Source organism: Anguilla rostrata, chromosome 14 (genome assembly GCF_018555375.3).
Source record: "Anguilla rostrata isolate EN2019 chromosome 14, ASM1855537v3, whole genome shotgun sequence".
Lineage (NCBI taxonomy): Eukaryota > Metazoa > Chordata > Actinopteri > Anguilliformes > Anguillidae > Anguilla > Anguilla rostrata.
Window position 1 is genome coordinate 29,512,971 of NC_057946.1, and position 14,902 is coordinate 29,527,872.

A 14,902-nucleotide genomic window follows, 5' to 3' on the forward strand; every position below is an offset into this window, starting at 1 on the left:
TATACTACACTGCCACCACTGCTGTTTAAGTGTGGCCCGGGCATGCAATGCTATACATGTATCTTTAAGATCATACTCTCTTCCATTTGGTAATGTGATTTCACAGAAATGACAGTATAATCTTGAAGATATAACCTTCTATCGCCACCTGCCGCTCCACACCACCGCCACCTGGCCCTGCCCATCATCTGAGCCGCTACCTCAAGATTGTCATTCAGCTGCCACTAATTTGATCAATATGAACATTGACTGACTGACCATGTTGGTCACCAAGCTACACCCTGAGCCGACCAGAGGAGGATTGGTTCCCCCCTTGAGCCTGGTTCCTTCTGAGGTTTCTTACCATCTGCCACAAGGAGTTTTTCCTTGCCACTGTTGCTTTAGGATTGCTCCTGTGGGGGTTAAGGCCAGGGATGTCAGTGAACCATATTGTGTCATTAGCTGATTTGTGAAATACGCTATTAAATACATTTTTATTTGATTTTATTTGATATGTGTCTACAGACTAAATATATACCCCCTTTCATTTGGTAAGAACTTTTTTATTTTTGAAATATTTAGCTTTGCAAATGTTGTGGTAGTGAACTGACAGCATATGTAAATATGCGATGGGGACATATTATGGGGACACCTGTCACCAAATACGCCATCTGTGCCCCTGCTTCCTTCCCACTGCACTTCCCTAACTGCCCGTTTTTTCCCTTGTCTCCCTCTCTCACCGCTGGGGCACCTGCCCTGAGTCCCAAGCGTACTGCAGCGCTGAGATGCCTGGACAGTCCGCCCCCCCTCTGGTCCAGCCTGTATTGCCCCCTGGACCTCCACCTCATGCACCTGCACTCACCCAGTCCCGCACCTTTCCAGCACTCACCACTCTAGCTACCAAACTATTCAGAACTGATTGTTAACCGTCTGATATGATCTGTTCTCAATTATGAAATGGCACCCCGACCCGGCCAGAGACCTGATTTCTCCTACGGTTTCCTCCTCCTCCACCCAGGGAGTGTTTCCGTCCCGCTGTTGTCCTTGGCATGATTTTGTCGGGGTATACTATAATAAGAATAATATATATATACATATATAATAATATATATAGTTAGGCTGGGGTATATTGCATAAATTTGATTTGATTTCTATTTAATTGTGAAATTGCGAGCATTTCTAATTGTTTTTGCTTGATTCCTGGGCCAACGTACAATTTAAAATACACACAACATTTTGGGGCAAGTTCGTCTCCTTTTTCTTTCTAGCGATACACTGTAATAGAAATAGACATCAGAAGGATGGAGTTGGAATAAACATGAATGGAAAGTGGGAGGGTGGGAGAACACCATTCATGTTCACTCTCATTTCACTGTGCACTGACATCAATGAGCAGTAAACTGGAGATCATAATTTTAAAACTGCTGTATAGTTTGAGAAAATGTGCAATGGAAATAATATATGGTAACTCAGTTTTAGAATATGGCTGTATGCAGCCATATGTGATACATAATATGACCTGCATATTTAAGGTTATTGTAGTTATCATGTTATCATCATTGAAAAAATGAATGCAAAGCTGATTCCTAGACTTATTTTAAACCAGCTGGCAACTGTGTACAAATTTTATACAAAATGTATTTAAATAAAAGTAAATCTCTGAAAGCACAGAAAAAGTGGTTACTACGATGTTTTTTTTATTTATTTTTATGGCAGCTTTCATTTTGGTAGAATATGTAATAAAACTCACCGGAAGTTGTGACCCGGAGGTTATATACAGGAAGTCTAATTGTAGCGAGCTGGCTTCATGAAGCTCATGTGTACTGGAGCCGAACACCTAATTTAAACTGAAGATTGGCGTCACGTTTTGAAGCAACAGGTTGCCATCTTTGAAGGCTCGTTGTATCGTCTGATGTTCTTGTTGTGTTTCCAAAACACTAGATACATGTTTAGCGACGATGTCTACACTTGTGACGCTACTATATGGACATTATATCTAAATAACAAATATAGGGATCTGTAGCATTGCTATTGGCAACACATTACTTTCAAACAGACCTGAACATGTGCACTGACCCTCCTTCTCGCAACCGAAACGCGTCCGTCAGAGGCAGCGCGTAGGATCAACCGCCTTTCGTCTCAGCTGAACGTCGCGCCACCGCCATCTAGCGGAAGAGCAACGGCAAGCGCAGGAATTTCATCCTTGCTTTTGATAACGTGGGATAAAAAAAAACATCACTCAGGCCCAGTTCTAGATTAGAGTTTTGCAACCCTGGTCTTGAGGTATGAAGGACCAAAAATGCCCAAATTATAAATAAATTAATGACTCAATAAATAAATATACAGAGAAATAAATAAATAAAATCTGGCACGAACGGGTATTTCTGCATTTATTTGTTGATTCATTAATTTCTGTACATATTTCTGTATTTATTTTTTCTTGATTCATTTATTTCTTTATTTCTCTGTCCGTGTGATAATGAGGGGCACAGCTTTTATATTTGGGCATAGCAATCAAGCCCAGAGTGGGAGAGTAGGAGGTCGACACAGGCAGGGGCGGAGAAATATTCACCTTATGCCATGTTCTGCCATTCAACAGTGAACTGTTCTCTCGCTGACCCCAAAAAAAGAGCAAAGTCACAGACAGACAAACCAGCTAATAAATAACTCTCCACAGCTTCCAAAGGCAGTATGTGAGAAGGGCGTCCAACTGATATGGTGTAATCTGAATTTTGGAGCGAAACATTCAGGCGATAAGCCACTTCCTCCAAATTGTTGGAACACTAGGGTGATGCAGCTAACTGGGACAAATTGACAAAGCATACACGCAAAAGAAAAGATAATCAGGACTAGCATTTATAGCTATGTTAGCCAGTCTCAAATCAAAATTCTCCTGCCAGTAGGCTACAGGCATTAGTGTAGGGGAGATAGGGGAAATAGCTAACATAGCCTATATTGCACTGGGCTGGGTCTCGGAAACTGAAAGTACGTTGCTACTTTCATCATGCTTAAAACCTTTAAGACCACATTTGTACTCCGAATTTGACATTAAGACATTCAAATCATGAAACCAAAGACATTTTTGAGTAAAATCAGATGAAACAAAATACATTAGCTTGTAGTCACAGCTGATGTGATTATGTGATTGGCAACAGGGAACGAGCTGGCAAGCCTTCAAACCATACAAAACTCCAGTGCTACCATGTCATCTTACATTTAAATGCTTCAAAACTATATTTTACACTGGAATTGACATTGTGACATACAGATCATGAAAGCCAAGATATTGAAGTATTCGCATTGAAGTAGAAATAAATGAATATGGCAATAAATAAATGCAGATTTTATCTGTTTTTTTATTTATTTCTGTGTACATTCCTTTTTTTGTACATTTTTTTAATGTCAAAAGCACAAAAATACCTGTGTTGACATTCCCACAGCACTCTCCCCAGAAGTAATTTATTTTCAATGGAGAGAGAGGAGGTGTTCCACCAAGAATTGTGACTGTTAGACTCTGTGACCCTAGAGGGTGTTGAATAGTAATTTCAGATGACTCACCACCAGGTCACACATTTTGATATCTGGTTTACTATATCTGGTGGCCCCTTGTGTAGTGTAGGTTAAACCCTGTGAAAAATGCTTTAGTGACAACAGTAATGAGTGTGAGACATTGCCTAACAATATCAATCTCTCAGTCTTTTTTCCATAGTTTTAACCACGTCACATATTATTCTATGGTCATAGAATTTGATGATCACAATTTTTGCTGTAATTTTCGCTGATTTCACAACCCAATAAATATCTCCCGCAACCCAAAATTGGGTCGTGTCCCACAGTTTCTGCACTGCTGGCCTAGAGGTTTAAACTCCAGCTAAGCACACTACAATTGACCAAAAGAAAATTGTCGGATTGGCTGTGATTTTTTTGGAAAATTGGAATGCAGGAATACATTTAAAATATGTTTTAAAAGTAATTTTGAGTCATCTTGCAAAGTCTTGGGAGTGAAAGTATAAGTTAAGCCTCAAGTCATGTCTCTCTCTGGAGTCACAAGTTGTGAAATTAGATTTGAGTCCGAATCAACTCTAATGAATATTATTGTATAAAAGTTTGGGAACTCAATTTTTGCTCCTGAGGGATTTGTCTGTTGTGTGTGCACCATCCCCTCCAACTCCAAAACCTACTTGGCAGGTTCCCCTCTCCCTTCCTGCAGCTTAAAGTAAAAAAAAAAGGTCATAAACCACCAAGACCACACCCAAATAATTATACTACTGGTCACAATTAGCCCTGTCCTGTCAATTGCTGCCGTCCTTTGACCCTTGAGACCAGTCAAGTTTAGGACCTACAGCAGTGGTGTCAAACTCGTTGCCATGGAGGGCCGTGTGTATGCAGGTTTTCATTCCAGCCTCAGATCTTGATTATATAATTAGTTAAATTATTTGCTGAATTAGGGATGCAGGTTTGTGCACAATGGTGACCCGACGTCTATGGTGACCCGCATCGTCTAAATAAAGATTTTCTTATATTCTGTGCTTCAATGCAGTTAAACGCATATGGCTGAATGAGTAATTGGACTCAATTAAGGCAGCATTAATTGGTTGGAATGAAAACCTGCATACACACGGCCCTCCATGGCAACGAGTTTGACACCACTGACCTACAGGGAACATTTTAAAGGCAATTTATCCCTCCCAATGCATCAGTCCTCCCAACCACTCTGAAGAGATACATCAGCAAAAAAAAAAAAAAAAGTAATTATGTTATTGCTACATGTAATTATCTGCAGGGAAATAGAGCAGAGTATATAAAGTTAATATGTTCAGTAATTATTGATATAGAGTTAAAAGTAAAGTATTGCGACCGGGAAATAAACCAATAAATACGGGATTGAAGTGCAGTCTATAAACTTCCTCATTGTAGAAATTCTAGTGAAAAGCAGCCGTGAGATAAGTCTATCTGGAAAAGGGTCGTGGCCTTGCTCCAAAGAGGGATAGGGTTAGAGTGAGGATTACAATAAACGGCGCAAGTTCGGAGCTAGGCTACATCGCTTTGAAGCTAGACTGATGCAATTTGGAGGTGCGCCAGTAATACAATTCTCAAAATGGGTGGGAATTTAAAAAAATCATATATACGCACTCCAACAGACAGTTCATAACATTCCCTAATGCAACGGTTTGCATGGGAACACCTCTACAATGTTGTCCCCCAAATAGGCTACAGAATAATCAGTAATCACTTGTCTGTCTTTTCTATAGCCTACAATAAAATAAGCCAGAAGACATGTGATCTGACTCCCAATATTAGGCTACAGAAAGTTGCGAATGGACACTCGTCTTCAATTGGACGAGCAAACTGATGGTGTAACAGTAGGGTATCAGATTTCAACGCTGAATTTTCTGTCTTCTGTCACTGACTTGTTTGCTGGCTGGGTGTATTCATTCTTCTAGAAAACGTCTCAGGTGACGACTCATTTTTTAAGTAGAAGCAAACTCACCCGAAAAGCACTTTTTCTTCTCTACCGGAATTTGTTGATCACTGTCATGGGGCAACTATGTACAGGTATGTGCATCACTGCAAATATTTGAGGAAGTTCCGGTGAATTATTTATAGAAAAATTATATATAGGACAGCTTTCTCCAAATTCGTTGGGAATTTTTACGTTGTAGCTTTGCGTTACGGACGCTAGAGTCTAGATGGACAAAACTAGTGTATTGTGTACGCAACAAGACGGTTGGATTTTTTGATACTGATTCTCCAACCCAGTTCCTGGAGATCTGATATATTATAGGTTTTAATTTCAACCCTAATTTGGTACACCTGACTCTACTAATTAAATCCATGAGCTCTCTAGCTGTTGAATGAGGTGTGCCTTGTTAGGGTTGGAATGAAAACAGAGGACGGTGGATCTCCAGAGTTGGTTACCACTGATCCAACAGAACTCATCTCGATTTGCGAAGACACTCACCTGTCGGGGCTGAGAGTAGACTAATCGGTCGGTAAAAAAATGCAAGTGCACCATGAATGATGGAGTTTTTTGAAGTTCGTATCTACGTCTGAGCTTTAAGACGAAGGTCCTACGGCTATGACGGAACCTCTCTCTCCCTTTCATAGTTTCGAGATGGACCCGGGCGAGTAGATAGATATATTTTTTAAAAAGCAAACAAGCCAGACGTATGCGTTGCTGCGGAAACCATTTTGCTTTAATTATTTCTTTTATTTTACCTTTATTTATCACGACAGGTCAACAGAGAAATCACTCTTCTAGTGATGGCATGGGGAATCAAAATGAGTAGGGAATCAAAAGACTTGTGTAGCCAATCAGACGTATACTGTGTGATGACCTAAGTATGCCACTTTTGCCAAGGTTAGCATCCTTCCTCTGGGTCTCATAACGAAGCTCACTGGTCACGTTTATATGCACACGGTAATGCTATTGTTGTCGGCACTACGAGTAAGGCAATAGATTCGTTTTTTGCCTCTGCAAAAGTGGCCTGTCCGTAATACTTAAGTTTACAAGTAAATAATATATAATTTGATTAAAATGTAGCATTAAACTGTAGTAGCCTAATAGGAGGGGCCAGATGCTTTTGATCCTACTGTTCTTTACCCACTAAGTCTCGCCACTTGGGCAAAGTAGCCTATGCCAACTGTCACAATACGGCAATATTATACGCTCGTCTTTGCCGCATGAATTTTTCTTTTGCAAAAGTCATGTCTTCAGTTCATTTTACTTGCAAACTTGTTGGAAAGCAGAAGACGGCGCATTCAAAAGGGGTTACATCAGTGTTATTTGGGTAGCGAGGTACCAATCCTGCCACCTCGAGCAACCAGACGAAAATGAAATTATACGAGAGGATGCGCCCAGCCATGCGTCCACAAGTTTGTGTGGATAAGTGCATGGATGGAACCACTCGTGTAGTTTTTGTTTTTATTCTTTGGGGAAAGCAGACTTTAGTGTTTCCCACCGAATGTGGACTTGTTCGCCTGTTCTAATGAATCCCAACTCTTTTAAGTTGGTCGGAGCCTTTCCTTTCCTGTCGGAGCCCTAACTGCCATGAGCCTTTAATAATCTGGAGTTTGGAAGCTGAATGGTAAGAAACACATGAGATGAAGATATTTTATTTTCTATTATGAAAACCAGACATGGACCAGATTATTATTAATTATTTGAAGTATTTACTTTTAAAATAAAGTATTCACCAACCCAGTGATATGTCATCAGAGTAGCTATCGTAGGCTTAGGCACCATCTACTGAGTGAAAATACAGCAAAAATCTAATTATTAAATTGTATATTATTGTTTCACAACACATTTTCTGCATAATGTAAATATTTGTGGGCACATAAACACCAGTAACACACAGTGAGGTATGCGTTTCAAAAGGCACAGGGTTGGACATGTCCCTAAAGGCAGGGAAGTCCTCACCCTTTACTACTGGTACAGGATTTTCCTCCAGCACACGTCTTAATCTGTGCGCTGAGGTGAGTGGTTGTACAGGTAAGGAAGCAATACCCTGTGCCTACCTTGGCCCACCACAGAGATGTGCAATCCTGGTTGCTGCCCTGACTACGTGCCTCTGAACAGGAGCAAACCTGTCTTAAAGGAAGGTCAAGAATGCTACAAAACAGAGACCCTAGTGACAGGAGAGCATGGTTTTATGAACCCCAATAATGTGTGGAGGACCGGTGAGCTGTCAGTTATTGGCTTGTTTGAGCCAATCAAAAGAAGATTGGTTCAAATTAAGAAGTACTGTACCACTTGCTAGTTGTTTGCACTTTCTAGTTGTGCTCGTTTTCGGTTTCGTGAAGCCTCGCGCTTGCATCACTGAAAATGTTTTGTATCTTGAATGCAGGTTGGTTACAACTGCTAACCGAGCCCAGACCTTCTTAGGTTCAGCTGTTGAGCAGAAGCCAGCGAGTGCCATGGCTACTGACCAAACAGCTCTGCCTGCTGCTGAGCAAGCATGCTTGAATTCCATGAGATAGTATGCAAATAATGCAGATAACATTTATTTTTCCTGTTTTTTGTTTGTCTTGCAGTTACAAAGAAAACTGGATCTACAAAAGATGAGGGATCCACCAAAGGTTTCCAGTCTTTATTTTCTTTTCTTGTCTGTTGTTTTCTTGTCTGCTTCTCTAACTCAAAACTCTTCTTCCATTGCTGTCTGTTTTTAATGCTAGAAAACCTTCTCACTTTATAAAACTTGCTCACTTTCTAGTGTTTTCATCAGTCCACATTAAATACTGCACAGCTTTCCCAACTACGCCTACTATACTATAGTACAAGAACTGTAAAAATGGAAATTATACTGTTGGGATTTAAATTTGGTACTAAGGGAGTATGATACTCCGTCAGCATTGTTTACAAAATGAATGTCTGGCCAATCCTGTTAGCCTCTAGGCCAGATAACCAAATTCCTACAGGACTGGACAGACAGGACACCACATAATTGGTTTATTACCCCAACCACAGGTGTCTGCAGGGGGATGGTAGGGAGAGAGGGTGTGCACTAGGGAAACACAGATGTCTCAGTACATGGTACAAGCTAAGAAGCAGGAGACCCGGCACAAAGCACACAGAACATACCTTGTGAAGAATACCGTAATAATAATCCTGACTGGAGTACCCCAGTTCTCTGGGTGACCTGCACGGGCAGGCCTGGAGATACCTGTTCTACACAGTATTTAGCATGCTGCCAAGCCCGGCCATTAGCAGCCCCTGGGCTTCCAGTGTGTCGTGATGAGCTGTTCCCTGCAATGACAGTATCCGCCTGAAACTTTACTTAAAGTACTTTAATTGTTGTTCTTTGCACAAACTCAACCATGAATGTTAGCGGTGACCGAGAACCTTCCACAGACCGTGGCAGGGTTCGAGCGTGACCAGCAACCCCACAGGGTGGGGCGCGAGCGGTCATAGTGGCACCTGTAGACAGTAGGCCACCAGCTGGCGGGGACTGTACCTGCTTTGTGCATTCCGAAGCAGGTACATTGCAGACCGTAGGGCCTGTCCACACATGGGCACACTGCCTTGTTATCAGGTACCGGACAGTGGGACCCATGAGGCTCTTCCACGCACTGGATGAAGACCTACCTCTGCAGACTGCATCTGATGCTCCCTTCACGTCCCCACCTAGCACAAACTACTGTGTGTTGTGTATTAGCTGAGGTTATTATGATATTTAATATATTTTGTTCTTAATCTGCGTGAGAGGAATGAGTGTATGGCCATTGGTTAACATGGTTAACCCCATTAGTGCTTTAGATATGTTGCAAGGTCTGGGAATGTTGTTAGCCAGGTCTGGGACGGAAGCTCATAAATCAGGCGAATGCAGTCGTGTTCTTTCGTTGTAAGTGTCTCTGGTTTTTGTAAATAAATTGCAAATAATGTTCTAAATAGAGTGTCTTCTTATGACAGACAGCGGCTTTGAGAAGGAGTTTGTGGAAACTCACAACACGTATCGCAGGAAACACGGAGCACCGCCGCTGACGCTGAGCCGAGACCTGTGCAAATCTGCGCAGTCGTGGGCGGATCACCTGCTGTCCGTCAAAAAGATGGAGCACAGCGAAACCGACGAGGGAGAGAACATTTACTATGCCTGGAGCTCCGCCCCAAAGAAACTCACAGGTGCGCGGCAAGCCGTTTGATCACAGGACGTCTCTGACTAGAGGCCAAGTGACTGGTTCAGGATATTTAAAAAAACTCATTTTACTACATATAAATCTTGAATATATACTGTACATTTCACCCACTTTCATCTAATGTGCAGTCCAAAAGTATTTGGACAGTGACAGTTTTTGTTGTTTCTGTCCATACTCCAGCAAATTGGATTTGAAATGAAACAGTGAATATGCGGTTAAAGTGCAGACTGTTGGCTTTAATTTGAGTTTTGAGTACATTTTGGTTTCACCATGTAGAAACTACAGCACTTTTTATACAAAGCCCCCCCCCATTTCAGGGCACCATAATGTTAGCCATATTAATGCGATGTAAATGAAAGTAGTCGTGTTTAGTACATGCAATGCCTGCTTGAATGCTGCGGCCCATAGACCTCCCCATGTACTGAGTATCTTCTCTGGTGATGCCCTGCCAGGCCTGTACTGCGGCCATCTTCAGCTCCTGCTTGTTTGGGGGACCAGTTGCCTTAACTTTTCTCTTCAGCAAATGAAACACATGTTCATTTGGATTCAGATCGGGTGACTGCCAGTCAAGAGTTTTCTCTTGCAGCCACCAACACCCCCACTCCCCACCCCCCAACGGAGTAACGGTTTATAAAATGGACGGATGATGAATGGGTGGACATTTGTGATGGTATTAATATGACTAAGGGAAGCATTTCGTACACATTTTTCTGTGTTTTTAGTGCTTTGTGTGTTTATCATTATTAGGGTTTATCACTGTCATTATGTTATTCTTTTGCTGTGTTTGCAGGAAAGGAGGCAGTAGACAGCTGGTACAGTGAGATCAAAGATTACGACTTCAGCAAACCGGGACCCAGTATGGACACTGGTAACTCCAAATAAAAGTTTGTGTACACATAGCCTAATCAAATGCTGTAGGGAGAATGAAGTCCCACTAACCCTGACATGGATGGAGCCACAAGCACCTTTTGCTAACAAACACTCAATAACTAGAACCAATCATATCGCTTAAATACAGAGAACAGTAGACTTGTTTTTGATTAGAGGTGGGACCATCACTCAAATTAATTGTTGGGCTATTCACCAGCAGATTCTTAAAAGTTTAGCAATGTAATCAGGAAATCCAAAAATGTTTTTGCAGTGCATGGTAACTGCTCAAAACAAGCTTTAAGAGTGTTGTTGTGTGGGCTAGCCCGACTCCAGAGAGAATGTTTGTGATGCCTCTAAGTGGGTTTGCTGCTGTGAAACAAGCTCACAATTCATCCACCCTTTTGACGTGATTCATTATTATTTCCAGCGAAGCCAATGGAGCTTGTATACGCCTATTGTGTACTGGACATGATGCCCACAACTCGAGTGCTTGAGTAAAGGCAACGCCAAATCAGCTCTTAATCATTTACAGAAAATTGTAGAATGCCCCGCCCATACTTTTTATGAATCCTTGGTACCAGTATGTGATGTATTGTATATGTCCTGGAGTCTGTAAAAACTCAAGCAGGCATCACCAGTCAGATTTAAAAGTATGTATTTACGCTGGTAAGAGCTGGCGGTGCATCTTTTACGATAGGGGTGTGCAACCCTGGTTTCTGAGAGCAGGGTCGCACACCCCTATTGCAAAAGATGCACCACCAGCTCTTACCAGCAAATACACCGCTACGAAACTGCCACTCAGTTCAGACCCCAGAAACCGGGGCGCAGCACTTAACTGGCCAGTTAAAGCGGACGATTACGCGGTTAGTTAGTTCACATCCCTGGTTTGAACCTCCCCGACGGTTTCTTGGGTTCAGAGTGTAAACAGAAATCCTGTGGCTGTTCGGGATTATGAGCTGCGGAGCCCTGTTTCACAACTGACGGTGCTGGCGGGCCTTTCAAGTGGCAAGCCTGTCAATTACCGTCCCTCTGGCCCCGCCCCTTCTGGTCTAATAGTATTCTGGAGCACTGCCTTTCCGCACGGCTCATTTCTTGAGAATGTTCGGTATTTACGGCACCCCAGCTGTATTTTTTAGTAATTGCCCTGCGGTTGCGAACCAACCTAAAATGAAAAGCCCTGTGCAAATGAAATATAATTACAGTGAATGGTCATAGTAACAACAGTATTGGTTGTAGTATTTTTGTGTTATTAGTCAACATACGGTTGTTTTTAAAAGCCCAGCTATGCGTCTCGATGCACATTGCCGTTACACAAACTGGAAACATCATATCAAGATCTGACACCTGTTCAAATCTGTTTCACGTTTGTTCATGCAAAAATAAAATTAAAGTATGTTTCCACTTAGCAGGAGCAGTATCTGACCATGCAGATAATCTCGCTGAAATGTGAGTGTTCTAGATATTTGCTGCAGTTCACCCTGATAAAACAGACCTCGTGGGACAATTTTCATGTGGCTTCATTGTGCCACAAATTTACCCTAGAAAAATTCAACAGGAACATCTCTTTTCAAATATAACCCCACAGTTGTTCATGAGCTTAATTTCCATCCACAGAGCTTAATTTCTGCATGGTTTTATTGAACTACTACTTCTACCAAAGTACACCAACCGTGAAGTCTATATCTGCACAAAGTCTGGTGCAGGCGGATTAGTTTGAGACTTGACTGGTGGTGATGTGATGGTCATGCGTTCTGTCACGTAACCGCCACTCAGCTTTCATACTCGTCCACCTGCGCGAGACAAAACTGTCTGGATGGACAGATGCTAAATGGAAACGTACCGTAATTTCATTTTTGGGTGAACTGCCCCTTTACTTGACATTATTACATTACAGATGTGTTGTAGGAAGAGCGTCGTTGAGCGCACAAGAAGCTGACAATGTCGCCCTCTGGTATCCCCGACAGGGCACTTCACCCAGGTGGTGTGGAAGAGTTCGGAGGAGGTGGGGGTGGGTCTGGCCACCGACGGAAACACTGTGTTTGTGGTGGGCCAGTACAGCCCTGCGGGGAACATCACCACTGTGGAGTACTTTGAAAATAACGTCCTGCCAGCAGGTAAATTAAATGTGAAAAGTGTGCTTTGCATGAAAGGTCACAGGGTGACAGCACAATCGTTTTGGAGAGAATAAAACAAGTAATGAAAGAATCTAAGTGGGTCTAAATAGGTAGATATGATCACTGCCACTGTTTTTCTATTTATTTATTTTTTTGGTACTTAGCACAAGAGGTTTAAAAATTACAACTCTCAGGTGTTCATTAGACATTATTTTTTCATTTTAATAATAGCTTTAATTTGCTTATTCAACAGACCGTTTTTTTTTCCAGAGCACACAATGCCTAGTCTGCTAGCATACAGTGCCCACTAGTGGCCTACTGTCAGTACAGCTGTCATCCATCAGCATTGGTAAATCGGCACTGCAGTAGCCTGCTAGTGAACAGTGAACAGTTAACAGTTAAAAGTAAAGCTAATTTGTAAAAAAAAAAAAATGATAATAATAATAAAATTACAAATGAATGCTAGTGCAGATGCAGAACATGACTTTCTATACTATACTTACTATAAAAACAAATCATCAGTGTAAAACAACAATACTATAATAGACATATTGTCACACATATGTCCTTCACTGGAGAGAGGATATTAGTACATAGTCTGCAGTGCAAGAGTTGTGTCATTAATTATGATGGGCACCAGTAGTATAGCAGTACTGGTAAAGAAGTCAGAAGAGGGATGTGCACTCAGGCTAAGCATAAAAGGCTAACTGAAAATCCAACAATAATAAAATGATTAGATTGTGTGAGATTACTTATTACCATTGACCTTTATTTTCACAACATGTTTTCTGTAAATTGCAAATGTTGTTCGGAGTGGTTTTGTGTACTGTATGTTTCTAATCTTTGTCTCTCGTGGTTATTTGTACCCTTCCTCACTCATGTGTCCTGTCCCACAGTGGGATGAGCACCTGTGATCCATCAGAGGTGGCAAACCATGTGACGGGTGACAGCGAAGAGGCCTAAGGCCAGAGGAGCTGAATTTGTTTAAAAAATGGGCTTCTTTTTATTGAAATTATCACCCCGTCCTTTTTCGACAAAAGAACTGTCATCTCTATGGTTAAAACATCGTCCTCACTGTCTTGTTTTAATGAGAACTGTAGTCGTCATGACTCCGATGTTACCCTCTCTGTCGCTTTTCAAACTAGAGGATCATATTCACTTTCACTCCAAACTAATCAACCCATTTCAATTCACCAGCGCCTTGTGTGACAAATGTGCCTCGACTGTGAAATTATAGGCCTTCATCTTTGCCCTTCTCTGGAACTCTGTGGGAAGAATGCTGCCTCACTGGTTATTAAGCCTTTAACTGCCAGCTCTGCCGAGCGATGTATTTATTTGTGTAATTAGGAACATATGCAAAAGGCAACGAACAAATCAAGCAAATAAATATAATTCATATGCAGAAATATATGGACACATAAGCTACATTTGGAAACAAAAAGAAGGCCAACCACTGCCACTGTTAAAGGGTTAAATATTTTTTTTGAATTTTTTTTTTTTAAACAATAACAGCAACACTGTTATTGGTTGGCTGGAGCCATGCCTACTTATTGAGTGGGCACACAAACCGGAGTTACATTTATAAGGTGTGCCTACTTTCCACAAAAAAGAGGCTAATACCAGGAAACCGAGAGTGGAGTACAAGAGAGCCAATAAAGTACAAGGAAGCCTGGCTGAAAAACTGTGGTGCTGTTTTGATTTATCTTGCCTTTCTTTTTCTTTTTTTCTGGAACTCGTGAGGGTGAAAGGAGACTTTTTCCATTTGTTTGTTCATTTCACTAAATGAGCAAACTCTCTCTCTCTCTCTCTTTTTTGACAATAAACACCGGTGAAAACCGAAATTACTGTAACACCCTGTGTCCGACTATTCTGTCCCTCTCAGGGGTGTCAACTGGCGTGTGACAAGTGCATTCTCATATTGAGATTTAGTGTCCATATTTGCAGAAAGACAACACTCGCCAAGTCAAGGCAGTTTCACCACAGTTTCCCTAAAGTTGCTCATTTTGCCAGTACATTATCAGGGCCATGTTTCAGAATCTGAGAGGTAATGCACAGAGGCCCTTCTCTGTTAATTTTTCTCCCTAAACCATGTTTCATATAACCCACCTTTTAAAAAGATGGCACCTCCCCTGTCCTGGTTTCTGTTCTGTGAGGGCTGATAGGTCTGTATGTGAAAGGTTGCTCAGGTGAGTCTTCATAATTCAAGGTGTGGGCTTGGGTGGGTGTCTGTCACAATACACAATGTCCCTGTTCTGGTTCCACTGAGTCATGTACTCTATGCCTTAAAATGTCCCCCACCCTCT

At 41.7% G+C, this 14,902-nt stretch overlaps 1 protein-coding gene across 1 annotated transcript; it reads left to right on the forward strand.

Moving 5' to 3' along the window:
* Positions 1 to 5,343: 5,343 nt before the first annotated feature.
* On the forward strand, positions 5,344 to 14,094 carry im:7150988 (Golgi-associated plant pathogenesis-related protein 1). Its single transcript, XM_064306891.1, has 6 exons — positions 5,344 to 5,535; positions 8,017 to 8,061; positions 9,392 to 9,601; positions 10,406 to 10,483; positions 12,450 to 12,599; positions 13,496 to 14,094. The coding sequence occupies exons 1-6, from the start codon at positions 5,517 to 5,519 to the stop codon at positions 13,501 to 13,503; spliced, it is 510 nt and encodes a 169-aa protein (XP_064162961.1). The 5' UTR covers positions 5,344 to 5,516; the 3' UTR covers positions 13,504 to 14,094.
* Positions 14,095 to 14,902: the final 808 nt, after the last annotated feature.